General features: G+C 47.3%; 1 protein-coding gene and 1 long non-coding RNA gene across 3 annotated transcripts; one reads left to right on the top strand and one right to left on the bottom strand.

Annotated features, from left to right (window-relative positions):
• Positions 1-5,979: 5,979 nt before the first annotated feature.
• Positions 5,980-18,080, bottom strand: LOC149868716 (uncharacterized). 2 transcript variants are annotated; one of them, XM_090039078.1, is made up of 5 exons: positions 17,821-18,080; positions 12,968-13,144; positions 11,915-12,014; positions 9,494-9,624; positions 5,980-6,799 (listed from the first exon to the last, which is right to left on the bottom strand). In XM_090039078.1, exons 1-5 carry the CDS (start codon positions 17,872-17,874, stop codon positions 6,521-6,523), a joined length of 741 nt encoding a protein of 246 aa, XP_089895204.1. In that variant the 5' UTR covers positions 17,875-18,080; the 3' UTR covers positions 5,980-6,520. The 2 variants fall into 2 exon arrangements, with proteins under 2 accessions (XP_089895204.1, XP_089895203.1); XM_090039077.1 differs by lacking the exon at positions 17,821-18,080 and adding an exon at positions 17,529-17,764.
• On the top strand, positions 17,685-26,204 carry LOC149868717 (uncharacterized). The gene is made up of 3 exons (XR_016441307.1): positions 17,685-17,812; positions 24,723-24,793; positions 25,816-26,204. It is a non-coding gene; the product is annotated as an uncharacterized LOC149868717 (long non-coding RNA).
• Positions 26,205-27,855: the final 1,651 nt, after the last annotated feature.

Below are 27,855 nucleotides of genomic sequence, written 5' to 3' on the forward strand. Positions count from 1 at the left end.
CTCCGCGTCTACAGTCACCGGCTCCGGCCAATCCCCAGCCTCCTCCCACGGCCCCGCCCCTTGGGCCCTCTCTGGCCCCGCCCTCCCCAGCCGCTGGCTGGGAGCTGCGGCTGGAAGGAGGCAGGGGGGAGGGCTGTTCAGACAAGGGTGGGGGCGGGGCAGTTGCCTGCTGAGGTTGCGGAGCGCTGGCCAGAGACGTTGAAAAGTGGTGGTGACCTGGGGCGGTTCCGGATGACTGGATCAGGGCAAACAATGCCTATCATTAAGGAAGGGAAGAAGGAAGATCCAGGGAACTAGTGACCAGTCATCCTCACCTCAGTCCCCAGAAAAATCATGGAGCAGGTCCTCAACGAATGCATTTCTAAGCACTTGGAGAACAAGAAAGTGATCAGGAACAGTCAGCATGGACTCACCAATGGCAAGTCATGCCTGACCAACTTGATTCCCTTCCAGCATGAGCAAACAAAGCCACTACAAAAGCTTCATTCATAAGAGCAGGCCATTGCTGAGAGCCAAGTTAATCTTTTATGATGCACCAAGAGTCTCATTTATATTACAAAGCCTATACTGAAAGGGGCACTGGGTGTGAAGAATCCCCCTCTGTCCGCCCCTGCTTGGGTGAGTCCAACTACACCTCTGTCTCTTTCACTTGTTTGCTATCTGGTACAACCGGGTCACCCAGGTGACCAGGTTAGATAATTCCTGAGGGGAGGGGAAGCTCGCTCTCTTCCTCGGGCGGCATTTTGAAAATGATCAAGCAAAGACTTCAGGCTGCTGCCTGAAGATGCTTTATAAGTAAAGACTAGAAAACTAGCTAGTAGATTCATAGTAGCTAGGGTCAGGAGGGACCTGATCAGATCATCTAGCCTCACCCCCTGCCACAGGCAGGAATGAATGCTGGGTTCACAGGACCTCAGACAGGTGATCACCCAACCTCCTCTTGAATTTGCCCAAGGTAGAGGCAAGGACCAGTGCCCTAGGAAGTTGGTTCCAGATTTTGGCCACCCTAACTGTAAAATATTGTCTTCTGATCTCTAGCCTAAACCTATTCTCCATCAGCTTATCACCATTGTTCCTCATCACCCCAGGTGGTGCTGGGGAGAATAGGGCTCTTCCTATTTGCTGATGATCTCCCCTGATGAGTTTGTAGGCAGCCACCAGGTCCCCCCTCAGCCTCCTCTTGCTGAGGCTGAACAGGTTCAGGTACCTCAGTCTCTCCTCATAGGGCCTGTCCTGCTGCCCTCTCACCAAGCGGGTGGCCCCCTCTGAACCCTCTCCAGGCTGGCCACATCCCTCTTGAAGTGCAGCGCCCAGTACTAGACGCAGTAGTCCAGCTGTGGCCTGACCAAAGTCGCATAGAAGGGGAGGATCACCTCTCTGGGCCGGCTTAAAACGCACCTTTGGATGCATGACAAGTTATGGCTGGCCTTGCTGGCTGCAGTCTGGCATTGGCTGCTTATGTTCATCTTGGAGTCAATAATGACTCCAAGATCCCTTTCTGCCTCTGTGCTTTCAAGAGGGGAACTCCCCAGCCTGTATGTATGCTGTGGATTCCTTCTCCCAAGGTGCAGCACCCTGCATTTGTCTATGTTGAACCCCATCCTACTCTCATCTGCCCACTTTTGTAGTCTGTCTAAATCTATTTGCAGCCTCTCTCTCCCTTCAGGTGTGTCCACCTCGCCCCACATCTTAGTGTCATCAGCAAACTTTGACAACGTGCTTTTAACCTCCTCATCCAAGTCGCTGATGAAGATGTTAAACAGTGTGGGCCCAAGGACCAACCCCTGGGGTACCCCACTGCTCACATCTCACCAGTTTGAGTATGACCCGTCCACCACTACTCCCTGAGTGTGCCCCATCAGCCAATTTTTTACCCATCCAACTATGCAGGCATCAATGCCACAGTCGCTTAATTTATTGATGAGGATGGGGTGAGAAACAGTGTCAAAGGCCTTCTTAAAGTCTAGAAAGAGTACATCCACGGCAACACCATCATCCAAGAATGTAGTTACTTGGTCATAAAAGGCAATCAGGTTGGTCAGGCAGAACCTGCCTTTGATGAACCCATGATGCATGATCTCCCCTGCTGGCCCCCACAGATGTGCTCCTTGATGATTCTCTCCAAGATCTTCCCGAGCACCGAGGTGAGGCTTACGGGTCTATAGTTACTTGGGTTCTTCTTCCTCCCTTTCTTGAAAATTGGGACCATATTAGTCAGTTTCCAATCCCCCAACACCTGGCCAAATGACCATAAATGCTCATACAGCCAGGCCAAGGGCTCCGCGATGACCCCTGCCAGTTCCCTCAACACTTTGGGTGGAGGTCATCCGGACCTGCAGATTTAAAAATGTCTAGCCCTTCCAGAAGATCCCTAACTACCTCTGCGCTGACCCAAGGCCTGTCAGAGCTATCCCCGAGATTGTCCCTACCTCTGGTAGGTGGAATATCCCGGTCCCTGTTCAAGAAAAAGGAGGCAAAGAAACTGTTAAAAATATCAGCTTTCTTGTCTGGTGTAGCCACAGCATTACTGTTTGCATCTTGCAGGGGCCCTACATTGCCTGGTGCCCTCTTTTTGCTCCCAATGTACTTGAAAAAGGACTTTTTGTTGTCCTTAATCCTGGGTGCTAGCCTGAGTTCCATCTCTGGCTTGGCCTTCCTAATAGCTCTCCTACACTCATGGGCCAAGGAGGAGTACTCCTCCTTGGTGATAGCTCCTCCTTTCCACTGGTTGTACACTCCCCTTTTAGTCCTCAGGCATTGCTGAATGCCCTTGCTGATTAGAACTAAGTAATTCAGATGCATATTAAAAAGGTCCCCAACCCAAGATTTGTAGGGCTCAACTTATTCTGGTTTGCTCAAAGTGTATTTCTGACTCCTGTGTTCTACTCCCCACTCTCATCCCCCGATCAATAACGGTATCAGGTTACAGCGTGACTGGCTGTGAATTCCTGAGGGGATAGAGAGGCCTTAATTGCTCCCTTGGCTGGGCCAGCTACATTGGGCTTGGCTTTGTTTTCTTCCAGTGCTGGAAGCTAACTTTGGGTGCTTCAGGTGGGAAGAAGTCCCCTGAAATATCACCATTAGGCAAAAGCAGTCCCAAAGCTTGCAGGTTCTATGTACCCTGGGCTGCACAGAGCCCTGAGACCAGTGCCCAGGTGGTGGCAGCATTACCCCAGGCTTGCTGGTCTTCTCTAGGAAGGGGGATGGTCAGCCATAGGTTCCCCCGGGGAGACTCCTGAACCATGGTTTTGGGCCTGGCACAGTGAGGTGGGTGTCTCTGCATAGTAGTGCCCCCTACTGCAATCCTGCACTCTGGATGTGCAAAAAGCAGATGTGTTACACCTTGACTTTAGCAAGGCTTTTGATACCATCTCCCACAGCATTATTGCAAGCCAGCCAAGGAAGTATGGGTTAGATAAATGGACTGTAAAGTAGATGGAAAGTTGGCTGGATCACTGGGCTCAATGGGTAGCAATCAATGACTCGATGCCTAGTTGGCAGCCGGTATCAAGTGGAGTGCCCCAGGGGTCAGTCCTGAGGCTGGTTTTGTTCAATATCATCATTAATAACCTGGAAGATGGGATGGAGTTCATCTTCAGCAAGTTTGCAGATGACACCAAGCTGAGGGGAGTAGTAGATGCGCTGCAGGGTAGAGCTAGGATTCAGAGTGACCTAAACAAATTGAAGGATTGGGCCAAAAGACATCTCATGAGGTTCAACAAGAACAAGTGCCAAGTCCTGCACTTAGGATGGAAGAATCCCATGCAGTAGTACAGGCTGGGGACTGACTGGCTAAGCAGCAGCTCTGCAGAAAAGGACCTGGGGGTTACAGTGGATAATAAGCTGGATATGAGTCAGCAGTGTGCCCTTGTTGCCAAGAAGGCTAATAGCATACTGGACTGCATTAGTAGGAGTGTTGCCAGTAGGTCAAGGGAATTATTCCTCTCTATTCAGCACTGGTGAGTCCACATCTGGAGTACTGTGTCCAGTTTTGGGCCCCCTATTATAGAAAAGGATGTGGACAATTTGGAGAGAGTCCAGTGGAAGGCAACAAATGGTTAGGGGACTGGAGCAGATGACTTATGAGGAGAGGCTGAGGGAACTGGGTGTATTTAGCCTGCAGAAGAGAAGACAGAGGGGGGATTTAATAGCAGCCTTCCACTACCTAAACAGGGGTTCAAAAGAAGATGGAGCTAGACTGTTTTCAGTGGTAGCAGATGACAGGACAAGGAGCAATGGTCTCAAGTTGCAGCAAGGGAAACTTAGGTTAGATATTAGGAAGAACTCTCTCATGAGGAGGCTAGTAAAGCACTGGAACAGGTTACCCAGAGAGGTGGTAGAAACTCCATCCTTGGAAGACCCGGCTAGACAGAGCCTTGGCTGGGACAATCTAATTGAGGATGGTCCTGCTTTGAACAGGGGGTTGGACTAGATGACCTCCAAGGTCTCTCCCAACCCTAATTTTCTATGATTCTATGAAGGGGAATGGGTGAGGTGCCATGGAGGCTCCACAGCTTGAGGCAAGAGATGAGAGCAGATTCAGCTGACAGCATCCTGGCCAGAAGCTCCCCTGCATGCCTGAAGCGCTAGGATCTAGCCCTGCCACCCCTTGCGTCTGCCACCTTACCAGGAAGGAGGCTCTATTGGATATGACTGCAAGGTCGTCTTCTTGTTCCTCATCCCCTCACAGTCCCAAGCAATGTTTCACTGGGCAGCATCCACTGTTCCTTGGACTTGTTGGCAGGCCTGTGAGTGCTGGCTACTGTGCTCTGCTCAGTGACTCCTCCTTGGAGCTCATGTTACTAACCCCCAACCTGCACTCCTGCCCTGGCTTGCACATTCCTTTTCTCTAGAATCAGTGGCTGCATAATTAGTGACCCTCTCTCAAGCCCAGGGAGAGGGAGGGGAGCAGTTTCTCTGTGGGCTCACACCCACGCAGCCCGTGTGCATCAAATAAGGCACGTAACGCCTGCGTGACCATTGCACACTGTGAAGAATGCACTGGGCTTTGCTGAGCCCAGCTGTGAGCAAAAACGAGCTTTGGGTTTTGACACATGCAATTAGATCGAGGGCAAAAGGTCAGGTTTTTATCTTCAACATGCATAAGACAGGACCCCTGGTTCCCACCTTTCTCATTTCCCCACACACTTTCTCTCATGTTTCATAGTAACTGGGGTTCGGGGCCTGCCTACTAAAAAGAAGTGAGAGAAACAGGCTGGAAAGGAATATTTTTGCAGTGCACTAAATTGCAAGGGCTTGGTACTAAAATAAGTGCTGGATTCTGTTTATTTGCCTCCTGATGTCTTTGTCATTAGAATTCACATTTTCAAGTTTTTCCCCACAACCCCGGGGACAGAAACTTACTTTTCTAAACAGTGACCTAGTGAGATCCTCATATAATTGCTTTAAGAGAAACACCAGATGGCAGATGAATAGAGATAAAATAGCAAGAGATGGCAACATGGGTCATGCATGCAATTTTTTCCTGATTTTTTTCTTCATTGCATTAGAACTTTTTCATCTTGATCAATTAAAAAAAAAGCCATTTCACCTTAGCTGTTGTTACTGGCATAGTGTCTACTCCTATAAAAATTTCTCTCTTAGGCCTTTACTACAGAGCTCTTGTTCAGCCTTGTACTGGCTTGCTCTAACTCCCCAAAAAGCCAACCAGACATTTTCCACTGAAATCACTGAGACTTGGGTCAGGCTTGCACTGATTATTCTCCCAATCTTGCTTGAAATAATGCTCCACTGAACTGATTATAATGTTACACAGGCAGCATTAGGTCCTCACTGGAGGAACAAATTAACAGGGTTGAGAAAGGCAAAGATGCTAACCCCTCTTCCCTTATCCTTATTTATACACAAATCTCAGATCATTAGCAAAATTACTGTAAGAAATTATTACAACCTACATGAAAATTGTGTTGTACTGTATATATAAAAGCCCATTCTGTATTCACTCAAACAGTATGGAGGTCATGAAAAAGTTGCTTTACTGCATATTTATAAATCACAGCATGTTTCCTAGACACTTTATCACACTCAAAACATAGTTTTAAGACAAGGTTTGGCAATTGGCAAGCTGTTGAAACACCTTCCTAGATTTTTGTTCACTGAAGTGAAGCAAAGTCCATTTACCATCTGATCTCCTCTGGTGACAATCTAGTTTTAACCTGCACCTTTTACATATTCAGTGGTTGCATCTACGCAACACTTTGACTGCACAGTAGCCTGTGACTATTGTGCAGTAGTGTCACATGGCAGCAAGCGTGATGTGATGCTACTGTGTAGTAGTTTTGGCCTACTGCACAGTCAGCATCACAAAAAAGCCATTTGGTGACACTACTGCGCAGTAACTCCTGTTACTGCACAGTCATGTAGTCCTTGTTTACACAAGGACTACATGACTGTGCAGTAACAACTGTGCAGTCAGTGTCTTGTGTAGATGCAGCCAGTAAGCCTTGGCATTTAAGAATGTGGTATGTCTCCATATCAAGCTGTAGCCATCACAGCAGTGTTAGGAAGTTTCTGCCTTTTCCTTCTCCTTGGGTATTCTGCCCATGGTGTAGAACTCTTGGTTTGGACGCAGGTCAGTGAAGTGAGCTATACGGTTAGACATGGCAAAAAAAGCAGTGATTGTTCCGATGTCCCAGGCATCTTCCCGGTCAAACCCATGTGCCTCCAGTTTTTGGAAGTGCTCTTCAGTTATGTTTTCAGCATGACTAACTGCTACAGCAAACTCCAGCATTGCTTTCTCCCGATCACTTAGATCAGCCAGTTTCCAATTCACACCAACCTGCAAGAAAGTCCAGTAGATGAGTGTGCGTATGTGTGTATGAAGGAAACATGCATTTAGATTGTAAACAGCACAACTGGGTCAAAAACTAAAGAACCTGGATTCTTCCATCAAAGCTATACTTTGTTTCACTGAGGAACTAAGACACATCCTCCAAATGACATAAGACACATTCTCCCACTGCACCATGTGTGCAAGGCACTTCCCTCCCCCTGCTCCCTTGCCACCACTACACCACGTAGCACCAGTCCCTGGGAGAGGAAATATAAGGTGGAGGGGGGAGGGGGAGCCCAGAGACACCAGCCTTGGCTGCTGCAACCAGAGTGATGGGGGGAGCAGCAGTTGGGTATTGGGGAGCAGATTAATTCCTTGCAAGCTGCATGTAGCCTGCGGCCCACCAATTAGAAACCCATGCTTTAAAGGAGTTGTTTCCTTCTAGAAGATATGTTGGTACTATAATGGCACAGCGGCAGCAAAGGAAAAACAAAGAAGAGCATTTTCTAGAGTTGTGAATGATTTAGGGTCGTTGCGTCACTAATTCTAACTTCACTGCCCCAACAGTCAGAAATGCAGGGCCACAACTCCGGCTGTGGGCAGTGGAAACCATACATAGGTCAGCACTTCTGACAACAAAATCAGGGCAAAGCTATTAAGTTATGACATGGGTCAGGAAGATGCAAGCCCACTTGCGAATGTGGGGATATACAAAGGCAGTTTGCCATCATTTTTGCTCCCTGGCTCTCCAAGCACCAAGCAAAGGTCTGAGTTATCTCTATATTTGCTGGACTGGTCAATTTTAGGCTTGCACATGTATCTATCTGTTGTTACAGAAGCAGCTTCAAATTCAGTCCTTCAAATTCAGACTTCATAGAAAAGGGTTGGAAAGCACCTTAGGAGATCACCTACTTCAACCCCTGCTCAAGGCAAGATCATCCCTATCCAAACAATCCCATATAAATACTTATCGAACCTATTGCTAAAAACTAGAGAAATAACCCTGTCACACAACTACATTGCTCCAAAACATCCTAACTGGCCACATGTAAAGGACGGGAAGGAGGGCTGTTAATGTCCTGTCACTGCAACCGTTGTCAAATACACTAAAGATCCAAGGAAGAGAACCGTGCAGCTCTCCTTCCTCCCCATTAGAGGAAGACGACCCCCCCCGTCCCCAAGGCCATGCTGATCTGGTTGTGCAGTAAAATTCTTTCCTGACCCTAAATGTGGTGATCAGCTGCCTGACCCTGGGCAGTGGGACAACACCCCCTAACCAGGAATCTCTGGGTTTTAGTTCCAGAAGAGCATTAGCATACCCCAGTCAAAATCCCCACCCTTGGCTGCAGCCAACATCCAATGTTTCTAAAATTAACCCCCCTCCCTCCATGACCCCCAACTTCCCCCCACAAAAAAAACAAAACAAAACAAAACAAACCCAGACATGGGCAGTAACAGCAGGGGAAACATGGAAAAAATTCCTTCCTTGCTCGATGTAGCAACCAGCTAAGTTCAGAAGCAAGTAGTGAAAAAACAAACACCCTCAACTCTGTTCTGTACCCTGAGAACAGCAAAAAACACCACAATTCACACCCCTTTCTATGGTCCTTCTCCTCCATAAACTTTTCCTAATTTCTTTACTCTCCTTTTGTAACTAAGCCAGGTGTGGAGCTCTGCTTCATTCTTCTGCTGCTGGGCATTTGTCCTCACCAATATCCATCTGCTCTGGACTAGAGCTAGTCTCATTATCTCCCAGTGATCCATGAGTGGACAGCTCTTGGACTGTCAACTGTTGCTCTTTGAAGCACAAGCTCAGCATAGCTTCTCCTAAATCATCCCTAACCAAGGCTTATTTAACCTCTTACTGAAAATCCCCAAGGAAGGAAATTTCCACAACTTCTCTAGGAAATCTATTCCACTGCCCCACTGTTCTAACAGTGAAGAAAAGCATACTTTGCTGCAATTTCAAGCTACGGCTATACGTCTTACTCTTTATCATGAAATGCGTGTGGCAGGACTGTGGCAATCCAGCTGAGCAGTGCAAGGTGGGGAATGGGATGGTCATGGAAAGGAGACACTACTTTCCCAGCAGGCTGCATTGCTTTGTAGTAGATCTATCCAAAGCAGTTGAGTGGGTGTGGTTGTGACCAACATGACCAACAGGCCATGTAACTCCACTGAGCAAAACTTCCATATAAAATGGGGAGAAAAGGGGATTTATTTTCTGAACTCCAGAGAGGCCATGAACGTTGTCAGTGGAGAGCCCGAACAGACAGGTTATCAGGGATGAACCACCCTCCCTCCATTATTAATCTTAGAACTTTTCTGCCACTGTAACACTGACAGCACCATCACCTTGAGGAAGATTTGCGTGGTCATTGGAGTCACGGGTGGACTAGATAACAACTTAAACCAGCCACTATGTGCTGTTTAAGTTCTATGTGTCAGCTATTAGGAAAGGACAACCCAGTCATGAGCAAAGAAACAAGGGGACATGCTTGGGCAAAGAGAACTGAAATACAATCGTACTCATGCCCTACTTTATGCCCATGTGGGACTGAAACCCTTGACATCTTTAACACCAAGGAAAAAGAGATGCACATACATTTTTCATACTTCAGAACAGTATGTAAGGCAGGTAAAGCCTCTACCAGCTAGTTCTGATATTCTCAGAAACTAGTTTCTTTAAAAAAAACCCACCTGATCGGCCAATGTCGGCTTTTTAGAGTATATTCGATGCAAAGCCCCATGTGCAGTGACACAGTATGGACATCTGTTAATCATGCTTGTAGCCACAATGATGAGCTCTTTGTCTGCCTTGCTAAGTCTTCCTGAGGGGGGGAAAAAATCTCTAAGGTGACTTTCAACAAGAAACTTTCCTTCTTGTTACAAACATACCCAGGAAAGAAAATATATCCAGGTACTAACAAGTAAGTAGTGGTGGAAGATCACTAATTAGCACATACACAGGGATGAAGGAAAGCATGACCAATTTCGTTATACAGGCTTTTTATGCACAGAGGGCCAAATCCTGCTGCTTTCACTCATATAACAGTCTTATTTAAGTTCTGACTAGGTAAGGACTGCAGACTTGGTCCATGGATAATCCTGCAAACACTTAAGCATATGAGTCAAATTACTTATATGTCCACTTTTATGCACAATCTGAGTTAAATGATTAAAAAGTTTGTAGAGTTTTCTGAAGTAGTTCATTTTTTATTACAATCTTTCTCTTGGGGGCAAACAGCGTTACAGGGTCAGTTGGCCCAGACAGACTTTGCTGTCAAAAGGGGAAATAAGCAGGAGGCAAAACAGAAAAAACTGAGCTTCCTCTGAGGCTGGGGAATCGAGATTATATTTTATGACAAGCAAAATGGTATAGCAATCACTTCCACCAAGCTTCTGGAGAGTGTGGCTTCATTTATAATTCTTGGGAGGACTTTGAATAGCCTGGACAACCTGCTGCCAGAGCCTCTTGTTGGTCAAAGACAACTTGGAATTCAATTTGTGTTCCAATTAATACAAATACAAAACCTGGTAATCTGCATGCATCACAGAATGACAAGGCAGGTTTTAGGATTTCTCTTGGCTCACATTAAGAGCTCATCTTTCCTGTTCACCATGACAATTCATAGCAGGAGACTTTGAAAACAGCACTTCATAGATGAAATGGACAACTTACAGGGCATGTCTACACATCCAGTAATGTGCTGTAATTGGCACTACTGTGCATTAGCACAGATGAACACTTTCTAGGTGACGTTTAATGCCCATTGGACTAATGTAGTGCATTAGCATGGTTTTTGCCAGTGCGGTAGAATTAGTTGAATGGGCAATAAGCATCTTGTGTAGATGCGCCCACAGACAGGTTCTCTGTGGAAGTCAAATATTGTAGAGTACCATTTTTTATTTACTAAATTAAGTTTCTAGCCCTTATAGTGGGGAAGACAGCTTTCCAAATGCCAGTCAGTACATATCCATGCCCCTGAGCCCCTGTTGGCTGCTTCCAAAACATCTGCAGTGTGACAAACAGAAAACTCTCATCAGTCTTACTTTCCACTGCTGCCTTCACAAGCAACATGGGAAACTGGAAGACTAAAATCACATCACTATTGCATAATTGCTGGAGGGGTTCATTACTATCTTGCAGAGCAGCGAAAAGTACGAGGTTACATCAGTTTCTTCAAAATCTGTAGCAAGAAGGTAGGCAGGGCAGGACTAGGGAAGACTCTAGGAAGAACTGCTACAGTGAAGCAGAGAGAGAAGCTATAGGGAGAATATTCTTTTCTATAAATAAAGTTCAGTGTTAGCTAATTCTGTGGTATTTTCCAGGAGACATTGGGCCTGCAGCTAGGGAAGGAGGATGCTTCTAGAACGGGTTTTATACTTATTAGTTAACTACTGGCCAACTGCTTCTACAAGACATAAAGCATCAAACAAAGAACAGAGAGAATACTGTGGTGGGAAATGCAGGTGCGACCTCACTAGAGCACTGCCACCATATTGTTACAGGTGCCCGCCTTCCCTTCAAAACAGACAACTCTTCTGATTTGCCTCTACCCATTACATTTTTCAAGCCTTTTCATAAGTTTCTGATTTTAAGAGAACATCTTCCAAGTAAAATAAAAGTGGACACCCCTATTGCCTCAGCTCACCTCCCACCAAAAATCCAGTGTGCACAGAGGGTTTTGACAGCAATATTTTCTAAACCATTTCCATGAAGTTTAAAAAGTTCTGCACACAGACCAGCCCACTGCACATGTACCAGCTTAAAGTAGCCTGTCCATGTAGCATGAGCAGACTGGCACCTCAATCTTTAATTATAGAAGCATTCAAAACACTGTGGAAAAAGTATCACGTTATAACAGCTAGTTTGAAACCAGGTCCACCAGTGCTAAAAGCATGAGTCGCTGCGCAATGGGGGCTGGAAGCAGCAGATGTGAAAGCTTCTTATGCAGATTGGCCAGATCACATTCTGTGAATAGCGTGCTATCACTGCCTGCTGGGACATGTAGTCTCTACTGACTGCAGAACTTGTAAAATCCAGGGGTCAGGGCTTACATGTTTGCTGCTTCTGAAATTTGGCATTAAGGGTAGTTTCAAAGGGACTGCACAGTTTACCTGTCTCTTTGTTCATAATGGCATTGTAATAGGCAAAGAATGCTCTGAATTCTTCAGGCCGATGAGACATCACTTTGAACACATTAGGCAAAAATCCAGTCTGTTCAGGGATTAAAAGAGAAGACATGTCAATAGCTGTGAGCTTACTGCAGAGGACACAATACAAATGGGTCAGTAGTAAAAATGCACTTGGGCCTACGCACCACTTGACTAGCAGCATAACCTGTTGGATCCTGTGTTTATTACAAATAACTAAGAGTGGCAGCAGCCTAGGTGTATAGGCAGATCTGTTTCTGCTGATTCACCCTGTCAGTCAGACCTAGAGGTCCAAGAGGACAAAAAAGTGCGAGCATCTTTGGGGCAGAGGTCTCAAGAGGTACAGGAGGGAAAAATGTTATAAACAGCCTAGCTCAATAAGGAATTTTCATATCTCTAAAACAACATGACTGGTAAATTCTACCAGAGGTCACTACAACCATAGCTGGAAGAAGCAGAAAAGCCCATTTCCCAGTTGGAAAAAGCTAAGATGGATGGGTCAAGGCTCTTGTAAAACCTAGCCAAGGTCTTCCTTCACTGAGGTGGCACACAGTACAGGGAGGGAGAGAAGGGAAGCACCATCAGGAAGGTGGTTCTATAGCAGTGGTGCTCATCCTTTTGAGATTCAAGGCAACTCTTGTTACACTCAAGGCATTCCTTGGAAACTGCCAGCTCTTAGCTTTCACTTATCTTTTTGACTATGGAAAAATAACAGAGTAAGTCTTCTCTTGCAGAGAACTCAGAAAGACCACAGCAGGTCAGAATGTCTTTGACACTGTGGATTCCTATTTGAAATTTCTGGATTTATTTTGTGGATGATATGTAGACGTTTGTACACCTAACAGTGCTAATATTGAATGTCACCCTAAAAAGAATCCTGCAACACCCTGCTTGAGAATTACTATTCTAGAGAGTGAGACAGAAAGAACATGCCTGGCTCTGATCCAGGAAAGACATGAACTCAGAGAGTCTGGATCCTCTCCAGTGAGAGAGGTTTTCACAGCAGGATCTTCTTACCTTCCTCTCAACTTCCTCCATGAGCTCCACTATATCGAAGGGCATGTCCTTTTTATTAGGTATTGAGTACCTCCCAATTGGTCTGGTGGGGTTCTCCTCCTGTGTACTGTATGCATGGCTTGCAGCTACAGCTTGGACTCTTCCTTGAAGACCCCCCAACAGAAGGCGAGGAAGAGCCTAAACAGAGACAAGGGAAATGTCTGGTTAGCTGGCAGGTTCACTGTTATTCCAGAGGTCTGTGTTTTGTGTCTCTGTCCTGATCCTCCATGAGGAGCCACATATGCCACTGTTATTAGTGCAAAAGAGTATGAGTCTATCATGGGAAGACTGCATGGTCTACAGCAGCGGTTCTTTACCTTGTTGACCCTGCACCCCACTTCCAGCACCCTGCACAGCCCATGGTTCACTTAGCTCTTGACCTACATCTGCTGTCCCATGACCACTCCCCAGGTCCCTGCCCAGTTTCACAGCCTTCCACCCTCCTGTTTTTCAGGCAGCAGGGACACCTGAGGTAGTTCTACATATGCTACCTCTGCAACTGAAGCAGCAGACCACATTCACAGATCAAACAAGCCCATCCACAGCACCAGATGAAGATGCCCAGACTGCTTCCTGTGCATATGCTAGCACATGTGGTGCAGCCTTGTGCCATGACCTTTGCAGGAGTTATCAGCTGTCAGGTATCCACTCTCAGCTTCACAAGAGCAGGCCAATTCAAACCACTAGCTTCGGTAACAGACCATCAGACAAGAAGAGCCGGGTTCCATTCCTAGCTCTGGCACTGCCCTGCTATATGAAACCCAGGAAGTCACTTGTTCTTTTTCAGCCTTTGTTTCCCCTCCCACCCTGCTTAAATGATAAGCTTTCCATGGAAAAGATCGCCGCTCACTATGTGCCTGTAGCATTTCCAGTACAATGGGGTCTAGCTCTCCACTGGGACCTCTTGGTGGTTCTGTGTTAAGACTGACTCTATAATGATGCCTGTGTGCCACCATCTCTTTTTCCTTTTCCATGTATACGCTTCATGCCTCTGAAGTACAAATAACAGAGTTGTTCTTCCATATTAATAAAATAACCATACCACTGTAGTAGATTACAAGAAAAAAAGCCATCAAATTATTTACTCAGTCAAAGTGCACAGTGTCAGGGTAGGAGTTAAATTAATCACTAGTAGAAGTGGGCAGAACTCCAATGAGTGGCCCTGGATCCCAAGATGGAATCCTCGTGGTGCCCCGTGCATCATGCCCAATAAAGTGAATTGAATGTTTCCCGCCTTGTGCTTATGATGACATCTGAGTGTTAGAGCCTTTCTCATGCATTACATGAAGGTACCAAGTTATTTCTAGATGCTTTTGATCAAAATATTTGTGCAATAGAGCAAGGGGCTGGCCTGAAAGACTTCCCTGAATAACTAACAACACTAAGGGCTTCTCAACTCATGGTTTTTTTTCTTCTAAAGCCATCTTTGTTCCACATGCAGCAGCATCACCATTTTATAAACAGAAAACTGAGAGATCAGGGGTTAAATCATTTGCCAAGGTCCCTCAGTCAGTGGCAGTGGCAGGAATTTCTCCCACTGCATACTGACTGTTTTCCCCTTTTCTACCAGAAAAGAAGGTTAACCGCCTACCCCTGCAGCCTAAAATGTCAACTATTGCCTTCATTATGTAATCCAGAGTCACCCCTATACCTTTCTGGAGATTCGCTATTAATCACTATTTCACTATTAATCACTATTTTTAAATAAATATTAAATTGCTTAGACTGGGTTGGCAGCCTATGGCCAGTGGTTAGATCCAGCACCAGTGGCTCCTGGCTGCATCACTGGACCATGGGAGCATGGGGCCTGAGCTGGTACCTGTGTGTGTGTAGGGGGGGGATTGTGTGTGTGTGTTTTTGTAGGATGAGGTCCACACGCACACCCCACCATACACATGCATCCCCCTCGCACTGCCATACATGCAGACACCCACACCCCCTTACATACCCCAGACGCCCTTCCCCACAAACACAGGCCCCCACAATCCCCATACCCACCCACACCCCACATATTCACACACACCCCCACAGGCTCCCCCATACACCACATAACCACAACCCCCCGCAAACCTATACCTACCCCACCACAATATACAAGAGTAAGACTTCATTTTAAGTTATTATATACAATCACCTCTATGTATATACACAAAAACATGTAATCCAGAGCAGAAATATTTTTTTAAATCAAATTAATTAATGTTGTAGATGCTTGCTTTTTAGAATATAGTTGTGTATTTTTCTGGTTCAGAGATGGCAAAACCCCTTGCTGAAAGGAGTACTTCCAGGGGGCAAGGGGAGGGACTTCTGGTGGCAAAGGTCAGGGCTTAGGGGGCAGGACTTCTGGTCACAAGATGGTGACCAGAGGCAGGGTACCCCATGTGGCCCTCGACAGCTTGCCAAAATTTGATAAGTGGCCTTACACCTGAAATAATTGCCCGCCACTGCTCTAACTCCATGCACAACTCCACAGGACACCTCCAACCACAATGGACCATGCAGCCCAAACCCAGTCAGCATGGGATGAGTACTGCTTGCCCATGATCACACACCTAATTTCCATAAAATCAGGAAGGGCAAAATTCTCCCCTGCCTGCTGGCATTGGAAATACTGCACAATAGGAGTTAGCAACACAGCCCACCAGCCAGATCCAGCCTGTGAACAGACTGCATATGGCCCACAGCAAGGTGGGGGGAGGGAAAAGAATTGGCTGTACATGGTGGCATGGGCACCTTTCTGCCCTGTGCCATGCATTACTCTGTTGCATGCCACTGAACTCCTCTGCCACATCCAGCAGGTGTACTCTCTGCCAAGGGGTGCTCTGTCAACCCTGTTACTGCAGCCTCCACTTACCCACACTGCCTAATTCTTCACTCCCTATCACCACTGGTGATGGAATATGGCAGCAAGGGTAAGCAGTGCACAGAGCTGGGAGGGCTTGAGGACTGAAGGGGGGGGTGTTGCTGCAGAGGGGGGAGTTGTGGAAGGAATCAGCAGCCCATGGTGGTGACCTGCCATTCTTAAAGGTTGCTGACCCAGAGGTTTCTTAACGGTTGGTGCTGCATCCACAAGGCCATGCCCCTGAGTATTTGCAGCATTGGACTCTTTGTAGCTAACTATTACCTTAAGAGACCTTTTTCCATAATGAAAGCCTATATAAGTCAGAGAAGAAGAAAATGTATCAACCCACTGATCATTTTGTAACCCATCCCTTACTTTATTTAGGGACCCAACTGGATTGTTTTCAGAAGCAATCCACTTCCAGGGCTTCATTCTTGCTTCTAAAAGTTTCCTTCTCCTATCCCTTGATTCATTCATAGGTTTTAATTCCATTTATTGAAATTAAAAAAAAGAAGAGTGAATTTCAGAACAGAATTGAAGCAGGTGGTGGATTATCCTAAATTCATCCCAGTGTGGATGTAAAATGCCCCCTAGGCTTCCTGCACATCTCTTGGCAGGAGGGTGCTAAGCAGCACCTCCTGCATGGGGGACAGCACAGCCCATGTCCATGCACTACAATCTGTAGCAGTGTCCTGAAGGATGCAGCCAGTCAGCCTCTGATTTGGGCCCCCTTGCAGGGGAGCAGGGAGAGGCCAGGGCAGGGAGCAGCAGCAGGGTAGCTGACAAGGGAATGCAGGTAGGGGAGGGGACAGCTAAGCCAATCCTCTGAGCGGGGAGCAGAGCTAACAGGCTTATTCTCACTACTCCCCAGGTCCCTTCTCTGGAGAAAATGGTATCCTTGACTCCTTCTTCACAAGACTTTCATGTTTCCTGCTTTCTGGGAGAGGAAGGTAGTGTTAGAAAAGGGAGTCCAGACCTACCACTCATGAGCAACTGGTGCCTCCCAAGTCGGGGGGCACCAGATCACTGATGGGGGGGATTCCCCAGCAGCCGATCGGAAGTGCACTTTCGGTTTCATGGCTGGCACTTCCAAGGGGTACACGGCCCATTTAAGGGGGTGCATGTACACCTGTGCACCCCCTACGCATTGCCAATGCTGCCACTGTCATCTTGAGGGATGTGGGCCAAGGCCCAGGCCCACCAAGAAACCTATTGGCCTCCCGCAGACAGGGAGGCTACAGAAAACGTGACAACTGATTACTGGGGACAAATAATTAAAAAAAAAACAGGGATGAGAGTGCTGGTCAAAGGTTAACAACATGAGTGCCAAGGGAAGACACTGAGCAGAGGCAGCACCCAAACTGTAGGGACAGGAGACAGTCCTGGGGCCTTTTGAGGACAGTTGGTGCAACAGTAAGGAAGGAAGGGTACAACTGGCAGCCACTGGAGCAGAGATCGGTTGCAGTGGGAATGGGCACCAGAGTAAGCCGGAGCACTGTTCACTGAATTTGGGGTCCATTCGGACTTGGCCTCCCTCACACTGCAATGCACGGGTGGCTCGGGCAGGGCCTCGGGCAAAGCCGCGTCCCCACTTGGCAGGTCTGGAGACCGAGGTGAAGACCTAGGCTCCCCCTGCATGGCAGCGGACCTCTCCTCTCCTGACCCCAGCAGTGACTTCACCTTCACGGGGCAGAGCCACCTGCAGCACAAGTCACCGGGGGCACCCGCGCGCGTCCGGACCCATCCCGGACACACTTGACACTCCGGTGGGCGCGGAGCCGCCGCCTCCCGCCCCGCTGCAGGGCTGGGCCGGACCAGGCCGGACGCCGCGGGAGACTGTGGCATGTCCCAGAGGCCTGAGCGCCCCCCGGGAAGGGCCGCGGGAGCAGCCGGGCCTGGCCCCGCGCCTGGGCTCCTGCCTGGCCCGGCGGTGGCCCCCACGGCGCCATTCCCCGGCTGGCCGGGTACTCACGGGGGCGGCGGCGCGGCGCGGCGGCAGGAGGCGGCGGAGGAGAAGCCCCTGCATGGCGCGGGAGCCGCGAGCGGGAGGCGGGAGATGGGGCGGAGCGAGCCCCACGGGCCCGGCTCCCCGCCCAGCGCTGCCTCCCGGCCACCGGCGTCCTCCAAGCGGGGCTGCGGGGCCCCGACCCCCTGGCTTTTCTGGCCATGCCCCTGCTGAGGCTGCAGGCCGAGCGGCGGGTGCAGAGTGGTGGCCCCCCAGGGCTAGGCCCTGCGCTGGCTGCGGAGGAGGAAGTGAATGAGGGGCCCGTGAGCTGGAAGGAGGCCCTGTCTGTCATCGCAGGGGCTCTCGCTTGAGTTGAAATGTTTTTGCAGCTAAGAAACTTGCCCCAGCCAGGCAGGCAGTTCATTAACAGACTGCAATGGGAGTCCGAGCCGACCTGCCACAGGGTTAGTCCGCTGAACCAGCCATTCTCAGTATCAGGCCGGGAATCCTCCGCCTACTGAGCACCTCAGGGGAAGACCCCCTGATGATAATTGCCAGAGGCCCCCTCCCTGAGACCCCCTGAACAAAGCCATACCCTCTCCCAGCAGGTGAACAGTCCAGGGCGGGAAATATTTTGGGTCGGTTTCCTAGGAGCACTTCAAGAAATCCTGCCTCTTACTTTTCTGTTGACCCCTTCCCTTCCAAGCTATTTGAGAGACATTTCAGACTGATTGAAGTGGTGGGGAGAGAATGCAAGAAAACATCCCAGACCATTGGTTAGCTCCATGTGCCGATCCAGTTAAATCTGTTTCTGGCACTATGGCTTCAAGTTGGGATTTGTCTTTTGGCAACTGAGGTTGTCCCACCTGCTAGGGTTGTGTGACCAGGGGTGAATTCTGTGTTTAAAAGTTTACATGACAGAGATTCTTACTATGTAAGAAACAAGCAGGAAGAATTGGGAGTCCTCTCACAATCCTGGAACTATGACATGATTGCAATAACGGAGACTCGGTGGGAGCGCGCATGATGGGACATGATCACGGGTATAAACTGCTCAGGAAGGACAGGCAGGGGAGAAGAGGAGGAGATGTGCTGGATATAAAACATCTCTATGATTGCTTGCAGCTCCAGTATGAAACGGGAAATAGGCCTGTTGAAAGTCTCTGGATTAAGGTCAGAGGGGAGAGCAACAAGGGTGATGTGGTGGGTGTCTGCTATAGACCACCAGACCAGGAGGATGAGGTAGATGAGACTTTCTTTAGACAACTAGCAGAAGTTTCCAGGCCCAGGTTTCATGGGGGATTTCAGTCACTCTGACATCTGGGGGGAGCAGTACAGCAGTACACAGGAAATCTAGGAAGCTTTTAGAGAGCATTGGGGACAACTTCCTGGTGCAAGAGTTGGAGAGACCAACTAGAAGCCCCAGTCTTGACCTGCTGCTCACAACCAGGGAAGAATTGGTGGGAGATGTAGAAGTGGATGGCAACTTGGGCAGCAGTGACCATGAGATGATCAAGGTTAGGTTCCTGAAAGAAAGAAATGGGAGCAGCAGAGTATGGATCCTGGACTTCAGAATTCATAGATTTCATGGACACTAGGGCTGGAAGGGACCCTGAAGGATCATTGAGTCCAGCCCCTGCCCCAGGGGCAGGAAGTCAGCAGGGATCATAGGATCCCAGCAAGATAAACATCCAAATGTGTCTTGAAGGTGTTCAAAGTGGGTGCTTGAACCACCCCCGGCAGCAATCTATTCCAAACCTTGGGGGCTCTGATAGTAAAGAAGTTCTTCCTTATAGCAAACAAGTGCTAATTATCTGTCCAAGCTTCCACTTCTTGTAAGCTTCTTTTTTCTGTTTAAACTCACTGAAGAGTTCTCTGCTAAGCCAGGCTCATTGCTTGTCTTATTTGCTATTCCTTCTGCACACTGGGATGGTTCATTCCTGTACCCTCACTAAGGTTTATTTAAAATACAGCCAGCTTTCCTGGAGTCCTTTCCCTCTCAGACTGGTTTCCCAGGGGATTGTGCCCCTCAGTTCTCTGAGGGAGTCAAAGGGTGCTTTTCCAAAGGAGAGGGGAGTTCAAGATGAGTGGCTGATCCTCAAGGAAGCAATCCTGGATGCACAAGCAAAGTCTATCCCGTCTTGGAGGAAAGGCAGCAAAAGGGCATAGCAGCCCACTTGGCTCTCCAGGGAACTAGCGGACCTCCTGCATCTTAAAAGGAAGGTCTACAAAGGATGGAGGACTGGAACCACCACCAAGGAGGAATACACTGCTCTGGTCTGGACCTGCAGGGAGCAAACCAGGAAAGCCAAAGCTGCAATGGAACTCCAGCTAGCTACAAATATCAAGGACAATAAAAAGTTATTTTTTAGATATGTGAGGAGCTGGAGGAAAAGCAAGGGCAACGTTGGACCCCTGCTAAAACAGATGGGACAACTGACAGCCGATGCCCAGGAAAAAGCAAACTTGCTAAATGGGTACTTTACTTCAGTTTTTCACCAGTCCCATGGGCTGCCCCTGCCCACTGTGGGTCAGGGAGGCCTGGGTGAGGGAGATTACTTACCGTCCCTAGAAGCTGACCTCGTGAAGGAACACCTTGACAGGCTGGATACTTTCAAGTCAGCCAGCCCTGATGATTTACGCCCAAAGGTACTCAAGCAGCTGGCAAGCGTCATAGCTCAGCCCTGGCACAGATCTCTGAAAACTCCTGGTGCTCTGGTGAAGTGCCCAAAGACTAGAAGAAGGCCAATGTGGTGCCTATCTTCAAAAAAGGGAGGAAAGTAGATCTGGCAAACGACAGGCTCATCAGCCTGACCTCTATCCTGGGGAAGGTCTTGGAAAAGATTATCAAAGAGGCCATCCTATACAGCCTAGCTGATGGCAATATCCTGAGGGATACCCAGCACGGGTTGTTGCGGGTAGGTCTTGCTTGACCAATCTCATTTCCTTTTACGACCAGATGACCCATCACCTGGACAAGGGGGAAGAGATTGATGTCATATATCTCACTTTAAAAAAGTCTTCGATCTGGTATCCCATAGTCGCCTCTTGGCAAAACTGGCTAACTGCAGCCTCAACCACACCACGATCTGCTGGCTGGGGAACTGGCTCCATGGTAGGACCCAGAGGTTGGTAGTTGACAGAAGTCAATTGTCTTGGTGCGCTGTGACCAGTGGGGTCCCTCAAGGCCCTGTCCTAGGGCCTATACTTTTTAACATCTTCATCAATGATGTGGACATTGGCGTCAGAAATGGGCTGGCCAAGTTCGCCGACGACACCAAAGTCTGGGGTAAAGCATCCACACCTGAAGACAGGAGCGTGATCCAGGCAGATCTTGACAGGCTCATGAAATGGGCGGACAAGAACCTGATGGTGTTTAACATTGAAACATGCAAGGTTCTCAACCTTGGGAAGAAAAACCTGCAGCATCCTTATAAGCTCGGCAGTGCTACACTGGCTAGCCCTACGGACGAAAGGGACTTGGGGGTCATGACTGACCACAAGATGAATATGAGCCTGCAATATGATACTGCGGTTAGTAAACCAAGCAAAATGCTGGCTTGCATCCATAGATGTTTCTGAAGCAAATCCCAGGACGTCATTCTCCCCTTGTACTTGTCCTTGGTGAGGCTGCAGCTGGCGTACTGTGTCCAGTTTTGGGCTCCACAATTCAAAAAGGATGTGGAGAAGCTTGAGAGAGTGCAGAGCAGCACCACACGCATGATCAGAGGTCAGGAAAATAGACCTTACAATGAGAGGCTGACAGCCATGGGACTCTTCAGCCTGGAAAAGTGCAGGCTCAGGGGTGATCTGGTGGCCACTTAGTTTATCAGGAGTGTTCACCAGGATATGGGGACTGGCCGTTCACTAGAGCGCCCCAAGGGATGACAAGATCAAATGGTCACAGACTCCCCCATGACCGATTCCAGCTGGACATAAGGTGAGGGTACAGGAATGAACCATCCCAGTGTGCAGAAGGAATAGCAACTAAGACAGGCAATGAGCTTGGCTTAGCAGAGAACTCTTCAGTGAGGTTTAAACAGAAAAAGGAAGCTTACAAGAAGTGGAAGCTTGGACAGATAATTAGGAAGGAGTATAAAAGTGTTACGTGGGTATGCAGGGGTAAAATCAGGAAGGCCAAAGCACAACTGGAGTTGCAGCTAGCAAGGGGCATGAAAGGTAACAAGAAGGGTTTCTACAAGTGTTACCAACACTAGGAAGATCAGGGAAAGTGTTGGTCTCTTACTAAATGGGGAGACAACCTAGTGACAGATGAAGGGGAAAGGGCTGAAGTACTCAATATCTTTTTTACCTCAGTCTTCAAAGGGGAGGTCAGCTTCTAGACTACTGCACTTGGCAGCACAGTTTGGAGAGGAGGTGAACAGCCCTCAGTGGTGAAAGAACAAGTTAGGTACTATTTAGAAAAGCTAAACATGTACAAGTCCATGGGACTGGATGCAGTGCATACAAGGGTGCTGAAGGACTTGGCTGATGTGATTGCAAAACCACTGGTCATTATCTTTGAAAACTCATGGTGATCTCAGGAAGTCCCAGATGACTGGAAAAGGGCAAATATAGTGTCCATCTTTAAGTAAGGGAAGAAGGAAGATCCAGGGAACTACTTACCAGTCATCCTCCCCTCAGTCCCCAGAAAAATCATGGAGCAGGTCCTCAAGGAATCCATTTCTAAGCACTTGGAGAAGAAGAAAATGATCAGGAACAGTCAGCATGGATTCACCAATGGCAAGTCATGCCTGAACAACCTGATTGCCTTCTACCATGAGATAAGGGGCACTGGGTGTGAAAAATCCCCCTCTGTCCACCCCTGCTTGGGTGAGTCCAGCTACACCTCTGTCTCTTTCACTTGTTTGCTATCTGGTACAACCTGGTCACCCAGGTGACTAGGTTAGATAAATTCCTGAGGGGAGGGGATGCTTGCTCTCTTCCTCGGGCGGCATTTTTGAAACGATCAAGCAAAGACTTAAGGCTGCTGCCTGAAGATGCTCTGTAAATAAAGACTAGAAAACTAGCTAGTAGATTAGAACTAAGTAATTCAGTCATCTCTAGGAAGCGGGATGGTCAGCCATAGGCTCCCCTGGTGAGACTCCTGAACCATGGTTTTGGGCCTGGCACAGTGAGGTGGGTGTCTCTGCATAGTAGTGCCCCCTACTGCAATGCCGCACTCCGGATGTGCAAAAAGTGATATACCTTGACTTTAGCAAGGCTTTTGATACTATCTCCCACAGCATTATTGCAAGCCAGCCAAGGAAGTATGGGTTAGATAAATGGACTGTAAAGTAGATGGAAAGTTGGCTGGATCACTGGGCTCAATGGGTAGCGATTAATGACTCAGTGCCTAGTTGGCAGCCGGTATTAAGTGGAGTGCCCCAGGGGTCAGTCCTGGGGCTGGTTTTGTTCAATATCATCATTAATAATCTGGAAGATGGGATGGAGTTCATCTTCAGCAAGTTTGCAGATGATACCAAGCTGAGGGGAGTAGTAGATGAACTGGAGGGTAGGGATAGGATTCAGAGTGACCTAAACAAATTGAAGGATTGGGCCAAAAGACATCTCATGAGGTTCAACAAGAACAAGTGCCAAGTCCTGCACTTAGGATGGAAGAATCCCATGCAGTAGTACAGGCTGGGGACTGACTGGCTAAGCAGCAGCTCTGCAGAAAAGGACCTGGGGGTTACAGTGGATAATAAGCTGGATATGAGTCAGCAGTGTGCCCTTGTTGCCAAGAAGGCTAATAGCATACTGGACTGCATTAGTAGGAGTGTTGCCAGTAGGTCAAGGGAATTATTCCTCTCTATTCAGCACTGGTGAGTCCACATCTGGAGTACTGTGTCCAGTTTTGGGCCCCCCATTATAGAAAAGGATGTGGACAAGTTGGAGAGAGTCTAGTGGAGGGCAACAAAAATGGTTTGTGGGTTGGGGCACATGACTTCTGAAGGGAGGCTGAGGGAACTATGTTTATTCAGTCTGCAGAAGAGAAGAGTGAGGGCAATTTGATAGCAGCCTTCGACTACCTGAAGAGGGGTTTCAAAGAGGAAGGAGCTAGATTTTTCTCAGTGGTGGTGGATAACAGAACAGGGAGCAACAGTTTCTAGTTGCAGCACAGGACATTTAGGTTGGATATTAGGAAAAACTTTCTCACTAGGAGGGTGGTGAAGCAGAAAGGTGGTGGAATCTCCATCCTTGAAGGTTTTGAAGGCCTGGCTCAACAATGCCTGGTCAAAATGATCTAGTTGGGGATGGTCCTGCTTTGAGCACACCGTTGTACTAGATGACCTCCTGAGGTCCCCTAACCGTAATTTTCTATAATTATATATGGGTTAGAAGTCGTGTTTTGTGTCATAAAGTTTGCCTTGCTACAGTTAATGGAGAACTAGTATTTTATTTTTGTTATGGGCATCAAAGAAAATGTTCCATGACTAATGAGCTTCTATCTCAATCAAATATATAATACAGAAGCACTAGTTCATCTGGCCAGCTATATCAGATGTTTTCCTAACCCCTCCAGGGTGTCTTGTCAAATCTAAGTGAAAGTCAGGCACAAAATTAGTTTGATTACAGGGAAAGTTTTTTTTTTATAACTTAGGGACTTGATAAATAAGTATGTTTCTCAGCAGCAGGCTGATCATGGAGTCTTAATGTGATATTCCTGGGAACTGGAGAACACCCTGGTCGCTGTGTTCCCCTTTCTTCCATAGGAAAACACTAACCTCACCTCAAGTGGTGCTTTCTATAATGGTTATAACTCAAACAGGGAAAAAAGTTCAGAGCATGGGACTTCCATAAACTCTACTCATGACATTACTACTGTTAATCCATGCCATACTGATTAGCAGCAGTATTAACCTCTCAGATGGATGGATGGTTATGACAGACAGTGAATCTTTATTTATTTTAGTTTTGTTTTTCAGGTATAGAAGAAAGAAAGTGAAGGAACACTGGAACTTAGCATTGGTTGTACTGGATCAGAGCACTGGCCCAGGTAGCTGATATTATTTTTCTGGTGATGCCAGTATGCATCGTGTCTGAAAGAGAAGACCTGTCTGGAGCCAGGAATATCACTGACCATTTTTTCTGCATTTGCTCTTTGCTGTCTAGTGTGTTATTTGTTGCATGTGTTTTCCCTGTTCCTCACTTAGTAGTCCTGCATTTCACTCATTAGAAAGTGCTGGCTGGCAAATTTTTGCAGAGCTTGTTTAGCAGCATTTCACAGAAAGTAGCTATCTGCCCAGGACCACTTTGAAACCACCAGAAAACAACCTATCCATGATAAGCATGAGGAGAAACTTACATGGACTGCATGATATAGCATGTTGCAAGAATCCCAAACCAGTTATTTTGGCTTGCATGCATATTTCACATAGCAGCTAAATCAACCTATTTTTGTTGTGAAATCTAGTTCTGCAGAACAGGAGTTGAAAATGTAGAGCTCCTGGGCCAGATCCAGCCTACCAAGTGATTATATCTGGCCTGAAAAGCCAGGATGTTGGCAGCAATTCAGCAGTAGGGAGAATAGGTAGTGCATTTGGTGATGTGGTAGGGGGAAAGGGTAGTAAGATAAGCATTTTTCAAGTTGTAATCTGTGGCCCACTTTTGCACTGAGCTGCATTAATTCAGGCTGCCATTGCTAAGAGTTTGTCCACCCCTTATGTAAAGGGCAAGATTACAAATTGCTTAGAAAAAACCTACACTGTAGCCACTTGTCACCTCCAGGGAGGATGGTCCAGCTAGGCCAGGGCTTGGTATTGCTGTCTGTTTCAAGCCTGCAGAGCTTCAGTACAGCTTTTGTGTGCACACTTCTCAGCTGTCTCTGATTTCTGTGTCTAAACCACTCTGGTTGCAGAATGGAAACTGGTGGGGCGAAGTCCAGCCTACCTGGCTGTCATATAAAGTTGGTTCGCGTTTGGCTTCCTCATTGTACAAAGGGTATTAGCCTTCTCTGCTGTCCAGGGGTGCTGTGTGGGATATTTAATGTGTTATTCTTTTTTTTGTCTCTCTGACCAGGGCTCTTCTACCTATTTCAAGACACTTCTCGGAAGTCATAATTGGTTCTGTACCTCTTTCAGGGCTCTCACGACTTGCCCATCCTGAGTCCCTGTGCTTATACCCCTCTGTGCTCTCTCATGGTTTATATGCACCCTGCCTGGAGAAGCCTCCTTTCTTTTGTGAACTAAATGATCCTTCCATCCCTCTCCAAAATGTATTTCCCCCATAAGTCTCAGCTACTACCTATCACTGCTGTAATGTGTCACCTGAGCATTAACAATACAAAGTAACAGAAAAGAATAGTATTTTGATGGATACAGATATGTGCATTTGTGTGTGTATATAAATGCACATGGACACATGTATTTATGCATGTGTGTTTATAGTAGCATAAGAGTGATGTTGTGTGTTTATATACATATACAATACATACATGGGACCATATTTTCAAATAAAAAAATTAGGTAATTCTTGAAATGACTTTTTATTTAGTTATGAAATAGTCCACTCAAAAGTGCACTTTTAAATGTGTGTTTGTATAGGAAACCCTCGCTATTCGTGGGTTTGGCATTTGTGGTTTCAAATATTTGTGAATGCTGAACCCACATTTTAAATACGCTTACAGGAGTGCCTCAGGAGCTCTGTGCTTGCTGCCGCCAGGTTCCCGCCACTGCCTTTGGAGCCGTGCTCCCCATCCCCAGGCACCAGGGGCACTATGTTCGTGAAAGCAGACTGTGTTCGTGAACGCAGTGCCTTATTCAAGGATTTCGCCCTTCCCTGGGGATACGAGACCATATCACCTGCGAATGGTAAGGGTCACCTGTACCAAGGAGAACTTTGGTTCCATTCTTGGCTCTGATCCCTTTTGCTATTTAGGCAAACCAAAGCTTAATCTCAGTGCCTCAGTTCCCTATTTTTAATACAGGGATCATACTGTTCCCCTTTGTCTAATTTCGTCTTCACCTTATAAGTTTTTCAGTGATGGAGAGTGTGGTGGAGAATGTGTTCATATAGCGGCTTATGCAACAACAACTGATACCAGTTTAGAGGTCAATGAACCACAGTCATATCTGTAATAAATGACTGCATCAAAAAGAAAAGAAAAATATGTGCTCAGAAGTTAGCAAATACCTGAACTCAGTTTGCCTGTGCAATTGCAGGAAAGGTTCTGCACAGCCCCAACAGCCCTGGGATGGAGCAGGCTCAGTCACTGTGTGAGGATGGTGTGTGTGCAGTCCAGGTGTCGGGAAGAGCTGTGTGGTAAGGAACATGGTTAGTCTGGTTGGCGCATGGGAATTCGGAGGGGATATATATGCTCAGTGCAGATAGATACTTGGAACAGTTTAGCAGCCAACCAACTCAACTCCTGACTGAATGTGCCTGAGAAGGAATTTTTCAGAGGCTTATACTATGCCAAATTTAGACTTTTTACAGTAACATCAAATAGCATCATCCTGGCACCAAGATAAAATTATGCTGCCAAATTTCAAGTTTGCTCCAAAGGAGGGAGGCACTTAAGCTTTCAATAAAAAAGTCAAAATAATTGTTTAATGTGATAAAAATAATAGATTTAATCTGCTTCTTGGAAATGGTTGAGGAAAGACAGATGTACCAAAGGTGGCATCCTCCTGCAAGCAAACACCACAAATGATAATCATTCAACATCAACTTTGTTGGGCTGGCCATGTCATCCAGGTGTCTGATTCCAGACTCCCAAAGCAAGTTTTATTCTCCCAGCTCAGCCAGGGTGTGCACTCAAGAGGAGGGCAGAGAAAGTGCTTCAGGGGCATCCTCAAGGTCAACTTAAAAAATGCAACATTGATGTCAACTGGTGGGAGACTATTGCCCAGGAGCACCCCAAATGGAGGAAGAGTATGCTGCATGGATCCCAGTACTTTAAAACCTCATGACATCAATAAGAGATGGAAAAATGGGAGTGGCAGAAAGTGTCATGGGCCAAATCAAGAGTCCAGCGCCACCCACCCAACATGACAACATGTCTGAGCTTCAGTAGTCTGTTGATCTCGGTCAGGCCTTATCAGTCATCTTCAGACACAC

Source organism: Crocodylus siamensis, chromosome 3, assembly GCF_052110815.1.
Source record: "Crocodylus siamensis isolate JL-2025a chromosome 3, ASM5211081v1, whole genome shotgun sequence".
In the NCBI taxonomy this organism is placed as follows: Eukaryota; Metazoa; Chordata; order Crocodylia; family Crocodylidae; genus Crocodylus; species Crocodylus siamensis.